This window comes from Cololabis saira, chromosome 24, assembly GCF_033807715.1.
Source record: "Cololabis saira isolate AMF1-May2022 chromosome 24, fColSai1.1, whole genome shotgun sequence".
Classification (NCBI taxonomy): Eukaryota; Metazoa; Chordata; class Actinopteri; order Beloniformes; family Belonidae; genus Cololabis; species Cololabis saira.
In genome coordinates, this window is record NC_084610.1 from 21,797,408 (window position 1) to 21,814,142 (window position 16,735).

The following is a 16,735-nucleotide window of genomic DNA, read 5'->3' on the forward strand; positions in this document are numbered from 1 at the left end:
CGTGACTGAATCCACAAATACTTTTTTTTTAACACTGAAGGATCTGCAACCAACTAGATGTCTTCCTTTGTTTCAGCCAATCTCAAAAGTCACAAGCAAATCCAGTGCAGCTCACAGACAAAAAACGTTTGTAAATCAGGTTATATTTGTGTGTGCATCAAAAACACATTTGTATATCTTGTCCTACGCACGTGTGAATTTGTTCTGTGCATTTGTGAATTTTGTCCTGTGCATTCGTGGATGGACGTGTGTATTTGTGAATTATAAGACTGTTCTAGCCACATACATAAAAACAAATTCTTGCAAAGTCGTCCCAGGTGTGTACGACAGAGTATTAGGTCCAAACTAAGACAAAAAAAAAAAGGAAATTACGAGAATAAAGTCATAATGTTGCAAGAATAAAGTCGTAATAGAATAAAGTCGTAATATTACGAGGATAAAGTCGTAATATTACGAGAATAAAGTCGTAATTTATGAGAATAAAGTCGTAACATTACGAGAATAAAGTAATATGAGAATAAAGTCGTCATATTATGAGAAAAAAGTAATATTATGAGAATAAAGTCGTCATATTATGAGAATAAAGTCGTAATATTACGAGAATAAAGTCATAATATTATGAGAATAAAGTCGTCATATTATGAGAATAAAGTTGTAAAATTACGAGAATAAAGCCGTAATATTACGAGAATAAAGTCGTAATATTATGAGAATAAAGTCGTAATATTATGAGAATAAAGTCGTAATATTATGAGAATAAAGTCGTAATATTATGAGAATAAAGTTGTAATATTATGAGAATAAAGTCGTCATATTACGAGAATAAAGTCGTAACATTACCGAATAAAGTCGCAATTTATGAGAATAAAGTCGTAATTTTACGAGAATAAAGTCGTAATATTACGAGAATAAAGTCGTAATATTATGAGAATAAAGTCCTAATATTACGAGAATAAAGTCGTAATATTACGAGAATAAAGTCGTCATATTATGAGAATAAAGTCGTCATATTATGAGAATAAAGTCGTCATATTATGAGAATAAAGTCTTCATATTACGAGAATAAAGTCGTAACATTACCAGAATAAAGTGTTAATTTATGAGAACTCTAACAGGAAGAGTGTGTTAAAATGTTGAATATTGAGCATCTTGTGAAGTTATATTTATATATTTATAATATATTTAATATTACGATTTTATTCTCGTAATATTACGACTTTATTCTCATATTATTATGACTTTATTTTCGTAATTTCCTTCTTTTTTTTCTTAGTTTGGCCCTAATCCTCCGTCGTAGGTGTGAGATCTGGCTGTGGAGATCCAGTTATTTCTGGAGCAGCTCCTGGTGGCGGCTGGAGGAAGTGCAGATTCTGACGTCACTGCAGCAGTGTTTAACTTTCCCCATGTTGGTGCCTCTGAGTCTTTGTTAATGATGTTTAAACTGATGGAAATATGATTTCATTGGAAAGTACTGTTACTATTATTAGTAAATACTATTGAAACTAACTACGGCCGAGCTGAGAAGGACATTTCAAAGAAAACATATCTGGGATGTTTTGACATTCTGGATTGCTAAACATATTTCACCGTGCAGAATGTCCTCAAACCAGGGTTGAACACACACACACACACACACACACACACACACACACACACACACACACACACACACACACACACACGCTCCCTCTTCTCCAAGACAAACAGCAACCTACATGCATGATTTAAAATCATAAGAGCTGCTGCTGTTCTGACACGATCCCGCCGATAACGGCGTAACACTGCCGTTGTGTTTGAAACACGTCTTATCCTGCTCTCCATCTCATTCCTGCAGTAACATGACATCGCTGGGGGCGACCTGACCAGCCACCGAGGGTTTGGGGGGGGAGATTCCAGCCAGGAGGAGCTGATCATCAACACTGATCAACTGATAATCATCAATAATGAACTGATCATCAACACTGATGAGCTGATCATTAACACTGATCAACTGATCATCACTGAGGAGCTGATCATCAACACTGATCAACGGATAATCATCAATACTGAGCTGATCATCAACACTGATCAACGGATAATCATCAATAATGAACTGATCATTATCCTTGATAAACTGTTCATTGATGAACTGATCATCATCAATAATGAGCTGATGATCGTCACTGATTAACTGATCATTGATAAACTGATCATAGATGAATTGATCATTGATGAATTGATCATTATCCCTGATCACCTGCTGCATCTTTCCAGGAGAACCAATATCTCCATCCCATAATACAAACTTTTTAAAATGTACTCTACAGTATTTATACTATATATATATATATATATATATATATATATATATATATATATATATATATATATATATATATATATATAATTATATATATATAATTGGATGGATGGATGGATGGATGGATGGATGATTGATGGATGGATGGATGGATGGAGTATAGTTGTACACTGGAAAGATAGAAGCAGCTAACCATTGAGGTGCTCTATACAAACTGAACACAACACACTGACAAAACCAGAACAAACTGGTTCTATTGATGGTGGTTTTGTAACAGCAGCAGCGTCACGGTTTGAGAAGATCAAACAGCAGCAGGTCCAGACCTGAACCTGGTGGAGATGCTGCTGGACCTTCAGAAAACTGTGTAGAAATAAATGTCCAAAAACCTCCATGACCCGAAGCAGCAAGGGAAAGAAGAATGGACCAGTGCTACGGGACTAGTAAGAGTTCCTGCTGGAGGAAACACTGAGAGTTCCTGCTGAAGGAAACATCTACTAAGGGCCAATCCCAATCCACCCCCTACTTTCTACCACTAGCCCTAAAAAACAAGCCACAGACGGCGTAGGGTACGGCGTAGGGTACGGCGTAGGGTACGGCGTAGGGTACTGCGTAGGGTACGGCGTAGGGTACGGCGTAGGGTACTGCGTAGGGTACTGCGTAGGGTACGGCGTAGGGTACGGCGTAGGGTACGGCGTAGGGTACTGCGTAGGGTACTGCGTAGGGTACGGCGTAGGGTACGGCGTAGGGTACGGCGTAGGGTACGGCGTAGGGTACGGCGTAGGGTACTGCGTAGGGTACTGCGTAGGGTACGGCGTAGGGTACGGCGTAGGGTACGGCGTAGGGTACGGCGTAGGGTACGGCGTACGGCGCGCGTCGCCGCGTAACCTACGCCGTAGGCTCTACGTTGGTGTAACGCGGAACCATAAATCAGCCTTTATTCTGGCGAGGTCGCAACAACGGGCAAACGAGTGATAATGTACATTCACTGAGTGAATATTATGAAAGTAAAATATATATTTCTCGCTAGAAATTTAATCAAAACGCATTTTTATGCAGAAACTAACTCAAAATATTGATTTTATTCACTAAAAAATAAGAAATGTCCGCCATGTTTCTTTTTTTTTTTATTCAGTCCGCAAATGACGACGAAAAGCATTGTGGGAAATTTTTCTCGCCCTACTTTAGGTCAACTAGTGTGCATCCGAAAACACTCGCTCCGTAGGGACAGATTCGTAGCCACTACACTCGTTTTCTCCACTACCCCTAGGTGAAAAGAGGAATTGGGACACCACTTAAGAGTTCCTGCTGGAGGAACCATCTACTGAGAGTCCCTGCTGACATATCATGGGGCTACTTTGGAGTAGAAGAGGTTATAAAGTAAACTTTGGTCAATTAACATGGTGTTCTATTTATAACATTTTAACATTTGGATCTTTGTAACAGCCCAAATTTTATATGAAAATGTTTGAAGGAGTTTGTTTTTTTTCCCACGCTACTATTTCAGCTTTACATAACTCTTTTTTGTTTGGAGGCAATCAAACACTCAGCTTGAGAAAACATCTGTCATGAGACGTTTGCCTTTGCTGGTCAGTGACGGATGGGGAATCGACCCTGCGACCTGTGGCCAGTGGCCGGTGGCCGATGGCCAGTGGCGTGGTGCCGGTGCTACTCACAGGTCGGGTCCGTGCAGTCCCGGCTGCTGTGGTACAGTCTGTGGAACTGCTTCCGGCACTTCGGGTTGAAGTAGAGAGGACCTGAGGGCAAAAGGGAGAGCCATAAATCACTCATGTTTTGTTTGTTTTAGCAGCTACAAAAACCTTTAAAGAGAACAATGACGACTTTCAACCACAACCAGAAGTCAGAATGTAGTCGCTTTCATTTCATCACAGACTGACATCACAAGACAACGCCTGGATCCTGACAGGAATCCTTTTGTGTTTAACTGCTTCACTGCAGGGCTGCTCAAAATACTCTGCAATCTCTCCAGAAATCCTTCTCCTCTAAACTTGATTTATATTTGGTCACGTTTAGGTATTTAAAGTATTTTGTGAGGCTTAAAAATTAAAAGTCTTTAGATAAATGTTTGTTTTAAACATATTTTGCTTGGTTAAGGCATTTAAAATGTTAAGGGTTAAACATTTAAAGTACAGGTACTTAAAGTATTTCATTAGGTTAAAAGAGCATTTGGTTACGATTAGCCAAAAAAAGTTCTTTCTTTAGACAAAGGTTTAGACATATATTTGCATTTTATTATGATAAGACAAAGTACTTGATTAGAGTTAAGAATTATATTTACTTGACATTTAAAGGTTATAATTGGACAAGAAAAACAAGATTTTGGCTTAGCATGAGTCAGATATCACAGTTATGTGTAAAGAATGTTTTAATCAAAACTTCAAGATTACTTTTGAAAATGTTTTAACCCTTAAGGGCAGAGGAAGCCCAGAGTGTTCAGAAACTAACAACAGCCCGGACTGGAAACATCTGTGACGAGTCGGGACTCACTACAGATGCACACAACAGCTGTATGTAACAGCTGTATGTAACAGCTGTACATGACAGATGTATGTAACAGCTGTATGTAACAGATGCACATGACAGATGTATGTAACAGCTGTAAATGACAGATGTATGTAACAGCTGTACATGGCAGATATATGTAACAGCTGTACATGACAGATGTATGTAACAGCTGTACATGGCAGATATATGTAACAGCTGTATGCAACAGATGTATGCAACAGCTGTACATGACAGATGTATGTAACAGCTGTATGTAACGGATATATGTAACAGCTGTATGTAACAGCTGTACATGACAGATGTATGTAACAGATTTATGTAACGGATATATGTAACAGCTGTATGTAACAGCTGTACATGACAAATGCATGTAACAGCTGTACATGACAGATATATGTAACAAATGTATGTAACGGATATATGTAACAGCTGTATGTAACGGATATATGTAACAGCTGTATGTAACAGCTGTACATGACAAATGTATGTAACAGATTTATGTAAGGGATATATGTAACAGCTGTATGTAACAGCTGTATGTAACAGATGTACATGACAGATGTATGTAACAGCTGTATGTAACAGATGTACATGACAGATGTATGTAACAGCTGTATGTAACAGGTGTATGTAACAGATGTACATGACAGATGTATGTAACAGCTGTATGTAACAGATGTACATGACAGATGTATGTAACAGATGTATTTAACAGATGTATGTAACAGATGTACATGACAGATATATGTAACAGCTGTATGTAACAGATGTACATGACAGATGTATGTAACAACTGTATGTAACAGCTGGACATGACAGATGTATGTAACAGATGTATTTAACAACTGGATGAAACAGAGGTATGTTACAAATGTATGTAACGACTCTGTGTAACAGATGTATTTAACTGTATGTGAAACATGTACATAAGGGGATGTATGAAACAGCTTTATGAGCTTTATGTAACAGCTGTATGAGCTTTATGTAACACCTGTAACATATGCACTAAAAACTGTACATGACATTTCCATGTAATAGATGTATGTAACAGCTGTATATAACAGCTGTATGTAACAGATGTGGATAACAAATGTATGTAACAGCTGTAACAGATATATATATAAAAACGTCATGTAACAGCTGCTTGTAATGCATTACATGACAGATGTGCGTCTGCTGCTGTGTGTAACAGCTGCATGTAACAGATGTATTTAAAAGCTGTTTGAGGTGTATGTAACACAGGTGCGAAAAAAACAGATATTTGTAACAATTGTATGTACCAGATGTATGCAACAACTGTATGCAACATATGTGCCTAACAGCTGTAACAGCTGTATAGCACAGTTGTATGTAATACATCCATGTAACAGTTGCATGTAAAAGTTGTATGTAACAGAGACTCTACCAGCGAATGCAGCAGCATCTTAATGCAGTATTTAATGCGCTGCAGTCTGCAGACTGGGGAACATACAGACGACACCGACTGGTGGTGGGTTCATACCTGTCAGGTGCATGATGAACTTTGCCTTGTGTTGTGGATCTCTGGGGTGACCCTCTGCATAAAGAAGAACAATAAAGATGTTGTTTTTTAGCATTTCTCAAAGAAAACACTATTGGTTTCTAGAAAATGTTCTTATTCATTGAGTCTGCACACGTGAGACTGAGCTTTAACACGTCTCAAACATCATTTATGTATTTAGACCTGCAGCCGCTGACCTCAATATGTGGACAGATTCTCAATTAAAACCTGAATTTTACTTTATTTGTTTGTTGTCCATATTAACGAATGAGCGTTTCTGAAATGTTAAAGGCCGGCAGAAGAATATTTGGTGCAGATGTGATGAGCATCGGCTTCTTATAAACCACGTTTGGCCTCACAGGAGAGTGTGGACTCAGAAACTCGGTCCCAGATCAAGCAGATATGATCAAAGACCCTGTTAACACGTGAAGCTGCCGTAACTGAACCGTAGGTGGCAACACCGGGCCGGACTGAACATCTGTACGCCGGTCCATCTGACATCGGAAAGGTAGAAAAATGGGCCCCTAGATGTGTATCGTATCATGCGTATCAACGGGAATTTATCTTTCTTTCTTCTTTCTTTCTTTCTTTTCTTTCTTTCTTTCTTTCTTTCTTTCTTTCTTTCTTTCTTTCTTTCTTTCTTTCTTTCTTTCTTTCTTTCTTTCTTTCTTTCTTTCTTTCTTTCTTTCTTTCTTTCCTTTCTTTCTTTCTTTCTTTCTTTCCTTTCTTTCTTTCTTCCGTCCTTCCTTCCTTATTTTTTCCCTTCCTTCCTTCTTTCCTCCTGCTCTCTCCTTCCTTCTTCCGTTCCTCTTTTCTCCCTTCCGTCCTTCTTTCCTTCCTTCCTTCCTTCCTTCCTTCCTTCCTTCCTTCCTTCCTTCCTTCCTTCCTTCCTTCCTTCCTTCCTTCCTTCCTTCCTTCCTTCCTTCCTTCCTTCCTTCCTTCCTTCCTTCCTTCCTTCCTTCCTTCCTTCTTCCCTTCTTCCCTTCCTTCCTTCCTTCCTTCCTTCCTTCTTCCCTTCTTCCCTTCCTTCCTCCTGCTCTCTCCTTCCTTCTTCCCTTCCTTCCTTCCTTCCTTCCTTCTTTTTTCCCTTCCTTCCTTCCTTCCTTATTTTTTCCCTTCCTTCCTTCTTCCCTTCCTTCCTTCCTTCCTTCCTTCCTTCCGTCCGTCCTTCCTTCCTTCCTTCCTTCCTTCCTTCCTTCCTTCCTTCCTTCCTTCCTTCCTTCCTTCCTTCCTTCCTTCCTTCCTTCCTTCCTTCCTTCCTTCCTTCTTTCCCTTCTTCCCTTCCTTCCTTCCTTCCTTCCTCCTGCTCTCTCCTTCCTTCTTCCCTTCCTTCCTTCCTTCCTTCCTTCTTTTTTCCCTTCCTTCCTTCCTTATTTTTTCCCTTCCTTCCTTCTTCCTTCCTTCCTTCCTTCCTTCCTTCCTTCCTTCCTTCCTTCCTTCCTTCCTTCCTTCCTTCCTTCCTTCCTTCCTTCCTTCCTTCCTTCCTTCCTTCCTTCCTTCCTTCCTTCCTTCCTTCCTTCCTTCCTTCCTTCTTCCTTCCTTCCTTTCTTCCTTCCTTCCTTCCTTCCTTCCTTCCTTCCTTCCTTTATCATTTTTACCGTGAGATACAAATTCTTACCGTGGGGAATTTTTTTGACGGTTTATCGCGAACGGTAAAATATCACCCATTCCTACTGTGATCCCACTGGGACCCGGATGAGACTCCTGTCTAGGCCCATCCGAGGCCCGTGAACCTGAGAGGAACCGCTGTGAACCGTTCACATGGAGCCACCACGGAACCAGCAGATGATCCCACACCGATCAGTAAAGGCTCGGAGCAGAAAAGGACGAACTGAGATGTTTTTCATATTTGCAGAAGTCGTTAACAGATTAAAAAGCGAACACGAGAAACATGAATGGACGGTGGAAGTCATAAAGGGCACCCTCGTGATACAGCCTGGGAAATAACGCAACCTTCTGCTCCGACAAGAAGAGCGTTGTCTCAGAAAGACGCCATTGTCTCCGGCAGAAAGTTCAGCAGCACAGTTCATCTCCTCGTGTCAGGTGACGCGATCGCTGACCTCCGTTGAAGATGAGCCACTAAAACCAGGTCCTGCAGTCAGTCCAAACAACAAAGCCCGCCGTTTGTCTTCCGCCGGTGCTGTGAAAAAACCAGGCCCCTGAACGCCTCTTCAAGAACACTGCGAAGCTTTTCACAGCGTTGGCCTGCAGCAACGGTGCAGTGAGGAGATTTCCCAGATAACGCTGGACCGCCTCTGGAGATCTGGGAGAAGATGATGACGAATGTGCAGAGCGCCGCCCACTTTGGGTCGTCTGGTTGGACCCGGGTCTCCAGGAGGCGGTACCGACAGGTGCAGAAGTCTGGACAGACTTACAACCAATTAGCAGGAGGGATCAGACATCAACATGGCGGCAGTGGAGCGGGAACTGGACACACCCCCCCGTGACATCACCCAGAGGTTTCTGAAGAGGTACATCGACTACCCAATAAAGAAACATGGGAAAAAAAAAAAAAAAGGTTGCCAGGTTCTGGTTTTTGTTTGGTGGATACATGCGATTATTCTAACGATTTAGATTTCTGTTGTTTGATTAATTAAAACCATAATGTATCAAATAAATGTAAAAAAATCTTAAATATAGTTTATTAAAACAACAATTTTGCACAGCAAAATATAGAATAAAATTATACAAAATAAAAAGGCCAGCCTGTTTATTCTAACAGTTGAACAAAAATCCTGTACAAAAATCCTCCTGTACAAAAATCACAAAAAGAACCTTTCTATGGCGGATGGAACTAAAGAAAACAGTTGTTTTCAGAGGGAATCATTTTCCGGTGGCACTTTAGCTTCTGCTACCCGATTTAATAGGTTGTCATTGGCCACGGTTACATGATGTTTTTTATTTCAGAATTAATTATTCTGAATTAAATAATTCAGAATTAAACTACTTTCCTACGAGTTTACATGGAAATAGTAATTCCGAATTGAGGTTTACATGGAAAACACGTTTGATCGGCTTTATCCAATTCCGTACAGCAATTTCTGCTGTTTGCAACATGGGAATTGGTTGTTTTTTGCAGAGGTGTTTAATCCAGATGCCATAAAGTAAAAACCCTGCTGTTTCTGGATCAGCCTGTACATTTAGAACAGGTGTTTTCACTAAGGATCTACCATTTATCTGCAGAGGAGCTGGTTTAGTATTTGGTTGGAACAACTGCTGGACAGGAGTTTTACTTTATGGCACCTGGATTATTATACACCTCTGGAAATTAGGACTGGAGACTCAACTACGGCACCAGGAACACACGTCATCCTGCAACGCTTCAGTATCCACCAGCAACCGGGAGCTTTGCGAGGAAGCTCGAGGAAAACCAGAACCAGACAAATGTGGAACCTCAGCTGTTCTCACACTCTTACATCCGTTTATCTCCAGACATTCCAATACTTGGTTTTAGCAAGTTTTTCTCTTCTTATTTCGTAGAAAGTCTCGTTTTTGTTCACCTTTGACTGAATAACGTAACAGCGGCAACGGGGCGCAACGGGGCGGGGCGGGATCTATGTTTATAACTCATGCAGAAGGGTCCAAGAGCCACTAATCAGAACAATCAATATGATCAGATTTACTCGTGACACCTCGGATCGATAAGTTTTAACCGCTGAAGTCGATCGGCAGCGCCCCGGCAGACATGTTGGACGTCTCCTGCTGATGCTACTCTGGTTGTAGCTCCGCCTATTCGCATCATTCCTTCCTATTCAGCGGCGTTGCGTCCGCATCTGTCGGTACCGTCCCTGGAAACCAAAGTCCAGTCAGAGTAACCACAATAATTCAAGACTCAGGATGTTTTGAAGCTTTTACATTAAACCGAATTCACAGAAGAGCTGAAGAAATATAAAACGGCGCAATGAGCAACCCGAGAAGGTGGGAGGGTAAAAAGGTGCTTAATTCAGCATCACGCTGGGTTCTTAGAGGTTTCTAGAGGCACCAGACCCGCCGGTTCTGTCATAAGAAGTCAGATTTTAAAGCTTTGTCATCTCAAACTGTTTCTGTTAAGACTCTGAATCAGGACTGCTGTGTTAAGGCCCTGACACACCAAGCCGTCGGGTCGTCGATGAGCATTGGTGCGTCTGTCAGGCTAGTTTTCCCGGTGTGTCCCGCACGTCACCACAGGTCGGCCGCCCGTCGGCAGCTTTTCAGCCGATTCAACATGTCGAATCGGCATCGCCCGTCGGTCAACAGCTCACTCTGTGATTGGCTGTTCCCAGAATTTCCCAGAATGCTTTCAATAAAAAAAAAAAAACATGGCGGACATTTCTTATTTTTTAGTGAATAAAATCAATATTTTGAGTTAGTTTCTGCATAAAAATGCGTTTTGATTACATTTCTAGCGAGAAATATATATTTTACTCTCATAATATTCACTCAGTGAATGTACATAATCACTCGCTTTCCCGTTGTTGCAAAGTCTTTTTCAAACCTCGCCAGAACAAAGGCTGATTTCTGGTTCCGCGTTACACCAACGCAGAGCCTACGGCGTAGGTTATGTGGCGACACGCGCCGTACGCCGTACCCTACGCCGTAGGCTCTGCGGCGATTTAACGCAGAACCATAAATCAGCTCCGGAGCCGGCAGGCAGAAAATCCCGAAAGTTTTGGAGCAAATTTCTTAACAGGCGCAGCTACAACTGTTAGATTTCATCTATTAAACCAACATTTATCTTCCTAAATGATTTATTTCAGCCAGCGGTAATTCTCCACAGAGCTGCAGGTGGTTGTGCCGTCTGATCGCCGCTGTTTTGTATTGCACTTGTGTTTTCTCAATAAAGCTTTGAAAAAAAAAGCGCTGTCCTCCTCCTTGAACCCCTGAATACAGACTAGCGCTGCCTGCTGGTATGGAGGGGAATTACCTCTCACGCATGCGCAGAACGTACGTGCTAGTTCGCCGTCGGGTGTCGTATTTGCGGTGTGTCTAGTGCTTCTTTTTGCGCCCGACCCAGCCCGACAAAGGCGACGCGAGGCGACACAGCAGTCGGCCGACAGCGGGCGACGTCGGGTTGGTGTGTCCTGGGCTTTAAAGGAAGTTTTCTGGTGTGTAACCAGAGTGACGGCTTTAGGTCTCATGGTTCTGACAGCTGAGTACTGACCCGATCCGTGGTGCGACCTGGCCTCCCCAGTCTTCGTCCCGCGTCCGCTGGGCCCCGCCAGCATCCGTTGGTGCCGGCCGACCATCTCCATCAGGCTGGGGCCCTCGGCCGAGCCCCCGGCCCGGACCCCGGAGCCCCTGAGCCGGGGCGCGGCGGCGCAGCGGACCACGGCCGCCAGCAGGAGGAGCAGCGCTGACAGGACCGGGAGCCGAGGAGGGAGCATCTCTGCAGACCTGGGGGAACACAAGAAGGTCCTGACGTCAGATTAAGTCCTGGAAACACCAGGTAGGAATGGGTGATATTTTACCGTTCACGATAAACCGTCAAAACAATTCCCCACGGTAAGAATTTGTATCTCACGGTAAAACGATAAATTCCCGTTGATGACGTTTTTGTGTAAAGCTGATTTACAACTTACGTGTGCGTGAAAGAAGGAAGGAAGGAAGGAAGGAAGGAAAAAAAGAAGGAAGGAAGGAAGGAAGGAAGGAAGGAAGGAAGGAAGGAAGGAAGGAAGGAAGGAAGGAAGGAAGGAAGGAAAAAAAGAAGGAAGGAAGGAAGGAAGGAAGGAAGGAAGGAAAAAAAGAAGGAAGGAAGGAAGGAAGGAAGGAAAAAAGAAGGAAGGAAGGAAGGAAGGAAGGAAGGAAGGAAAAAAAGAAGGAAGGAAGGAAGGAAGGAAGGAAGGAAGGAAGGAAGGAAGGAAGGAAGGAAGAAAACAAGGAAAGGAGGAAGGAAGGGAAAAAAGAAGGAAGGAAGGAAGGAAGGAAGGAAGGAAGGAATGAATGAAGGAAGGAAGGAAGGAAGGAAGGAAGGAAGGAAGGAAGGAAGGAAGGAAGGAAGGAAGGAAAAAAAGAAGGAAGGAAGGAAGGAAGAAAACAAGGAAAGGAGGAAGGAAGGGAAAAAAGAAGGAAGGAAGGAAACAAGGAAAGGAGGAAGGAAGGAAATGAAAAAAGAAAGAAAGAAAGAAAGAAAGAAAGAAAGAAAGAAAGAAAGAAAGAAAGAAAGAAAGAAAGAAAGAAAGAAAGAAAGAAAGAAAGAAAGAAAGAAAGAAAGAAAGAAAGAAAGAAAGAAAGAAAGAAAGAAGGATCGAGTCACTACAGTTTTACAGGTGTAACTAATTTAATTGGTTTTTATCAATTCAATTAAAAAATTGGTGTAGTTTAGTAGTATTTAGTATCTTTTAGAGCAGTGATTTGACTCCAAAGACTGAATGTGGTGATAGATTTATAGTTACAAAGGTGGAGTTGAATTGGTATTTTTTTTTATAGTCATTTTTAGCGTTATTGGGATAAATGCCAGAAATGATGGTGATAAATGTTTTAGTCCATCCATCCCTAACACCAGGGGACCACGGCGAAGTCAGTCTGAGGTTGGACACGCGACCCAGTGACCCCAAACTGTCGCCGAAATACAAACATCATCCTATAAATGGGGCTCTGATTTTTATTCATCGCTGTGTTCTTTTCCCCCAAAACTTGAGCCAGTGAGTCCAAACGGAGGCCGAACTGGGTTTCTTCATTTGGTTCTAGTTCAACACAAACATAGCAGAGGATGTTGGGCCGAACTCTACCAGATGTGCAGTTAGCCACGTCCTTCGGGCCGCACAGAGAGAGATCTGGGCCACATCTGGCTCAAACACCTGCCGGCGCCAGGTCTGGTCCAGTTCCAGAGTTTTAGGACCCGTCCGGCCCACGTGGCACCGGCCAGGGATCCAGCTCGGCCATCAGAGCCACAGCACCCACATTAGCCAACGTGGGGCTGCTTTCTGGGAACCTTTGTGACATATTTCTTAAGATTTTTATTCATTTAACTATTTTAATAGCTCTCAAAGCGATGTGACCCAGAAACCTCAAACTGACAAATAAGACGCAAGTTTTGACTTTCAAGAAAATTGATACGGTCAAACATCAATCACAGCGTTTCCCGTAACTCAACTACTAATTTGAAAAAAAAAACCCTCCATCACTCTCCATCCATTAAAAATGTTAACATAATATGTCTCTTTTAGCTCAAATCCAACCTGGCTGGTCTCTGTTTGGACTCACCGGGTCGCGTGGTTGGGAGGCCTTCTACAAATCATGCTAAAAAACGGGTTGAAGCAATGTACAAATATAAATACATTTAAAAAACGGTACAAAAAGGAAATTCTGGGAAGTTATTTGGTTGAGGAGTTATGTTAAGGAAAGGTTGTGTTTGTTAGCTGGTTAGGTGCAAAGGCTCAACCAATGGGAAAATCGGTAGCCTAATAGGTAAATTAGCAGCTATTTATTATTAATATTTATGTTTAATTTATAATAGAGGTAACAAAGGGGCAGAGTTAAATAAGTTTTACTTCTACCTGCTCCTTTTCGGACACTGTTTTTTTTTTCCCCTGTTTGTATTACGTTTTTGTTGTTGCTTTTTTTCTGTATGTTTTGAATTTGTTTTAAAATTTTATATTTCTTTCCTTATGTGTTCGAAATAAACAATTCAATCAATCAATCAAAAAAAAAATCAATCAAAACAAATCTAAATGAATAAAACTAAAATATTTCTATACAATTATGAGCATGAAAAATCCCTCAAAAGCAATAAGAGGGGGGTTTCTGTTGTCTCTGGATGTGAGTTTGGAGCCGCTGGGTCACAAAGTTCGGACACTAACTGCAAAATAAATAAATAAATAAATGGAAAAATAACCATTAAAACTGTTAATGAAACACTCATTTAAACTATAAAATCCATTAAAAACAGCGTGACATTAGTTTCTTACACAGTTCAGCCGGGTTTGGACTCACTGGGTCATGTGATGCGGAAATATATCCATCATTTAAACTCCTTATTCCATTTCTGGGTTCTGCTGGAGCCTTTCAGCACCTGCTCAGGTGACCAGTCCATCACAGGGCCACATGCAGTCAAACTTCAGAGGCATGTTATCATTTATCCTAACCTTTATTGGAATGTACATCCAAGTTTAGTTGCAGGAATCTGAGGGAACGGATGTAAGAACAAAACTGGACAAGAACATCTGAAACAACCACAACCAAATTCACTCTATCCGGATGGAGCAATTTAACTGGATAGTTTTTATTAAAGGACGAAATGAAATAGAGTAACGAGGCTGTTTTTAAAATGTAAGGAGTAAAAAGTACAGATAATTGCGTGAAAATGTAAGGAGTAAAAGTAAAAAGTCGTCTGAAAAATAATTACTCCAGTGAAGTATAGATAACCAAAATTTCTACTTAAGTAAGGTAACGAAGTATTTGTACTTCGTTACTTGACACCTCTGGTTATGTCCCATGAGGTTCTGGTTTTCCTTCAGGTACCGCAATTCGGGTCAGGGGTCACGTGGTCTGGGAGATCTTGCAAAAAATGTATCCAAAGTTGATCCCGGGTGAATGAACATCCAACCTGAAACTGACTTCCCCGCGGGGAGCCGGCCGGACTCGCTGCAGCGGCACCGCGGCTTCCAAAAAAGCTGTTTTATGTATTAATTTTTTTTTTTTTTTAAATAAGCAGAACATGCAAAATCTGCTCAATAACCATCTCTGTTGTTGGCGCTCAACTTGGGAAGTGAAGGTTGTGCGGTTGTCTGTCAGGCGGGCAGTCACCTCTCCTCTCCTGTGCGCGGCTCTGCGCGCCTCTTCCTCCCGGCGCTCCGGCGCGCTGGTGCCGGGACTCCGCGCGCTGGTCCCGGGGCTCTGTCCTCTCTCTGCTCCCGGGACTCTGTTCCCCTGGTCCCGGGGCTACGCTTTTCTGCTCCCCGGGAGTCTTGTTCTCTGGTCCCGGGAGTCTGTTCTCCGCCCCCCGGGACTCCACTCCGTGCGCCCGGGGCTGCGCGCTCCGGTCCCCCGGCGCAGCGCGCTCCGCTCCCGGACACTCCCTCCCGGCCCGTCCGGGTGCAGACGGGAACTCCGCGCTCCCTCTACTATAGTCTCTTTGACTTTCACTTTTTTTTGTATTATCCCGGGTTAGTCTGGATCCGAGCCACGTGCCGAACACCGGGTCCCGGTGTCATCTTAGTCCGCTGCACGGGGCCCCCTCATCACCATGTCGGTCCCTCAGCCCGCAGCCCGCCGGCCGGCATCGCAGCCCTGGGAAGCCTGGAGCCCTGCGGGTCGGGATGGTGGGGATGGTCGGGTGTGTGAGGTCTGTGCGCCCTGATCCTGATCCAGCTGCTGCTGCTGCTGTTTCTCCTCCGTCCCCGGTCTGATCACACGCGAATCTGTCAGATCACGGAAATAAGGAGGAGGAGGTGCGCGCTCGTCCAACCAGTGCGCAAACAAACACGCAGCATGAGGAATAAACCAGATCTGAGTTCCAGGCGGCGGTGCAGCACTCCCTCTCAGCGGAGGAGGGGGGAATGATCTCCTCTCAGAGGAGGAGGAGGGGGGAATGAACCATCTACCATCAGTAGATGTTTCCTTCAGGAACTCTCAGTAGATGTTTCCTTCAGGAACTCACAGTAGATGTTTCCTTCAGCAGGAACTAGATGTTTCCTTCAGCAGGAACTCTCAGTAGATGGTTCTTTGAGCAGGAACTCTCAGTAAATGTTTCCTTCAGGAACTCTCTGTAGATGTTTCCTTCAGCAGGAACTAGATGTTTCCTTCAGCAGGAACTAGATGTTTCCTTCAGCAGGAACTCTCAGTAGATGGTTCCTTCAGTAGATGGTTCCTTCAGCAGGAACCTGTCAGGGATTGTTGTTTGAGGACCCAGAAACAGGAGAGCGGGAGGCAGGAGTTCCAAAAAAACAGGGTTTATTTAACAAAAAAACAAGAACCAAAAGCGCTGCTTGGCAGGATCAAAAAGGACCAGGATCATGAACAGGAAAACTGAAGACGAGAATATGGAGGGAGGAAACAGTACGGACCGACAGGGAGCAGGGAAAGACAAGACCAGATATACACAGGGGATAACGAGACATATAGGTGTGAACAATCAGGGGAGATGGAAAACAGGCGGGGCAGAAAACACAAACTGGGGGAAATGTCAAACCCTGACAGAACCCTCAGTAGATGTTTCCTTCACCAGGAACTCTCAGTAGATGTTTCCTTCAGCAGGAACTAGATATTTCCTTCAGTAGGAACTCTCAGTAGATGTTTCCTTCAGCAGGAACTAGATATTTCCTTCAGTAGGAACTCTCGGTAGATGTTTCCTTCAGGAACTCTCAGTAGATGTTTCCTTCAGGAACTAGATGGTTCCTTCAGTAGATATTTCCTTCAGCAGGAACCCTCAGTGTTGGATGCAATAATTTATCTGGCCCTAATTTACATCCAGTTCA

General features: G+C 42.9%; 1 protein-coding gene across 1 annotated transcript in view; it reads right to left on the bottom strand.

Annotated features, from left to right (window-relative positions):
- alkal2b (ALK and LTK ligand 2b) overlaps positions 1-15,714 on the bottom strand; it is a 29,369-nt gene extending 13,655 nt beyond the window's left edge. The window contains exons 1-4 of the mRNA XM_061716033.1: positions 15,066-15,714; positions 11,482-11,714; positions 6,324-6,377; positions 3,973-4,053 (exon numbers count right to left, since the gene is read on the bottom strand). Of these exons, the coding sequence (XP_061572017.1) occupies positions 3,973-4,053; positions 6,324-6,377; positions 11,482-11,704 (358 nt within the window). The 5' untranslated portion in view covers positions 11,705-11,714; positions 15,066-15,714. The remainder of the gene's footprint in view (positions 1-3,972; positions 4,054-6,323; positions 6,378-11,481; positions 11,715-15,065) is intronic.
- Positions 15,715-16,735: the final 1,021 nt, after the last annotated feature.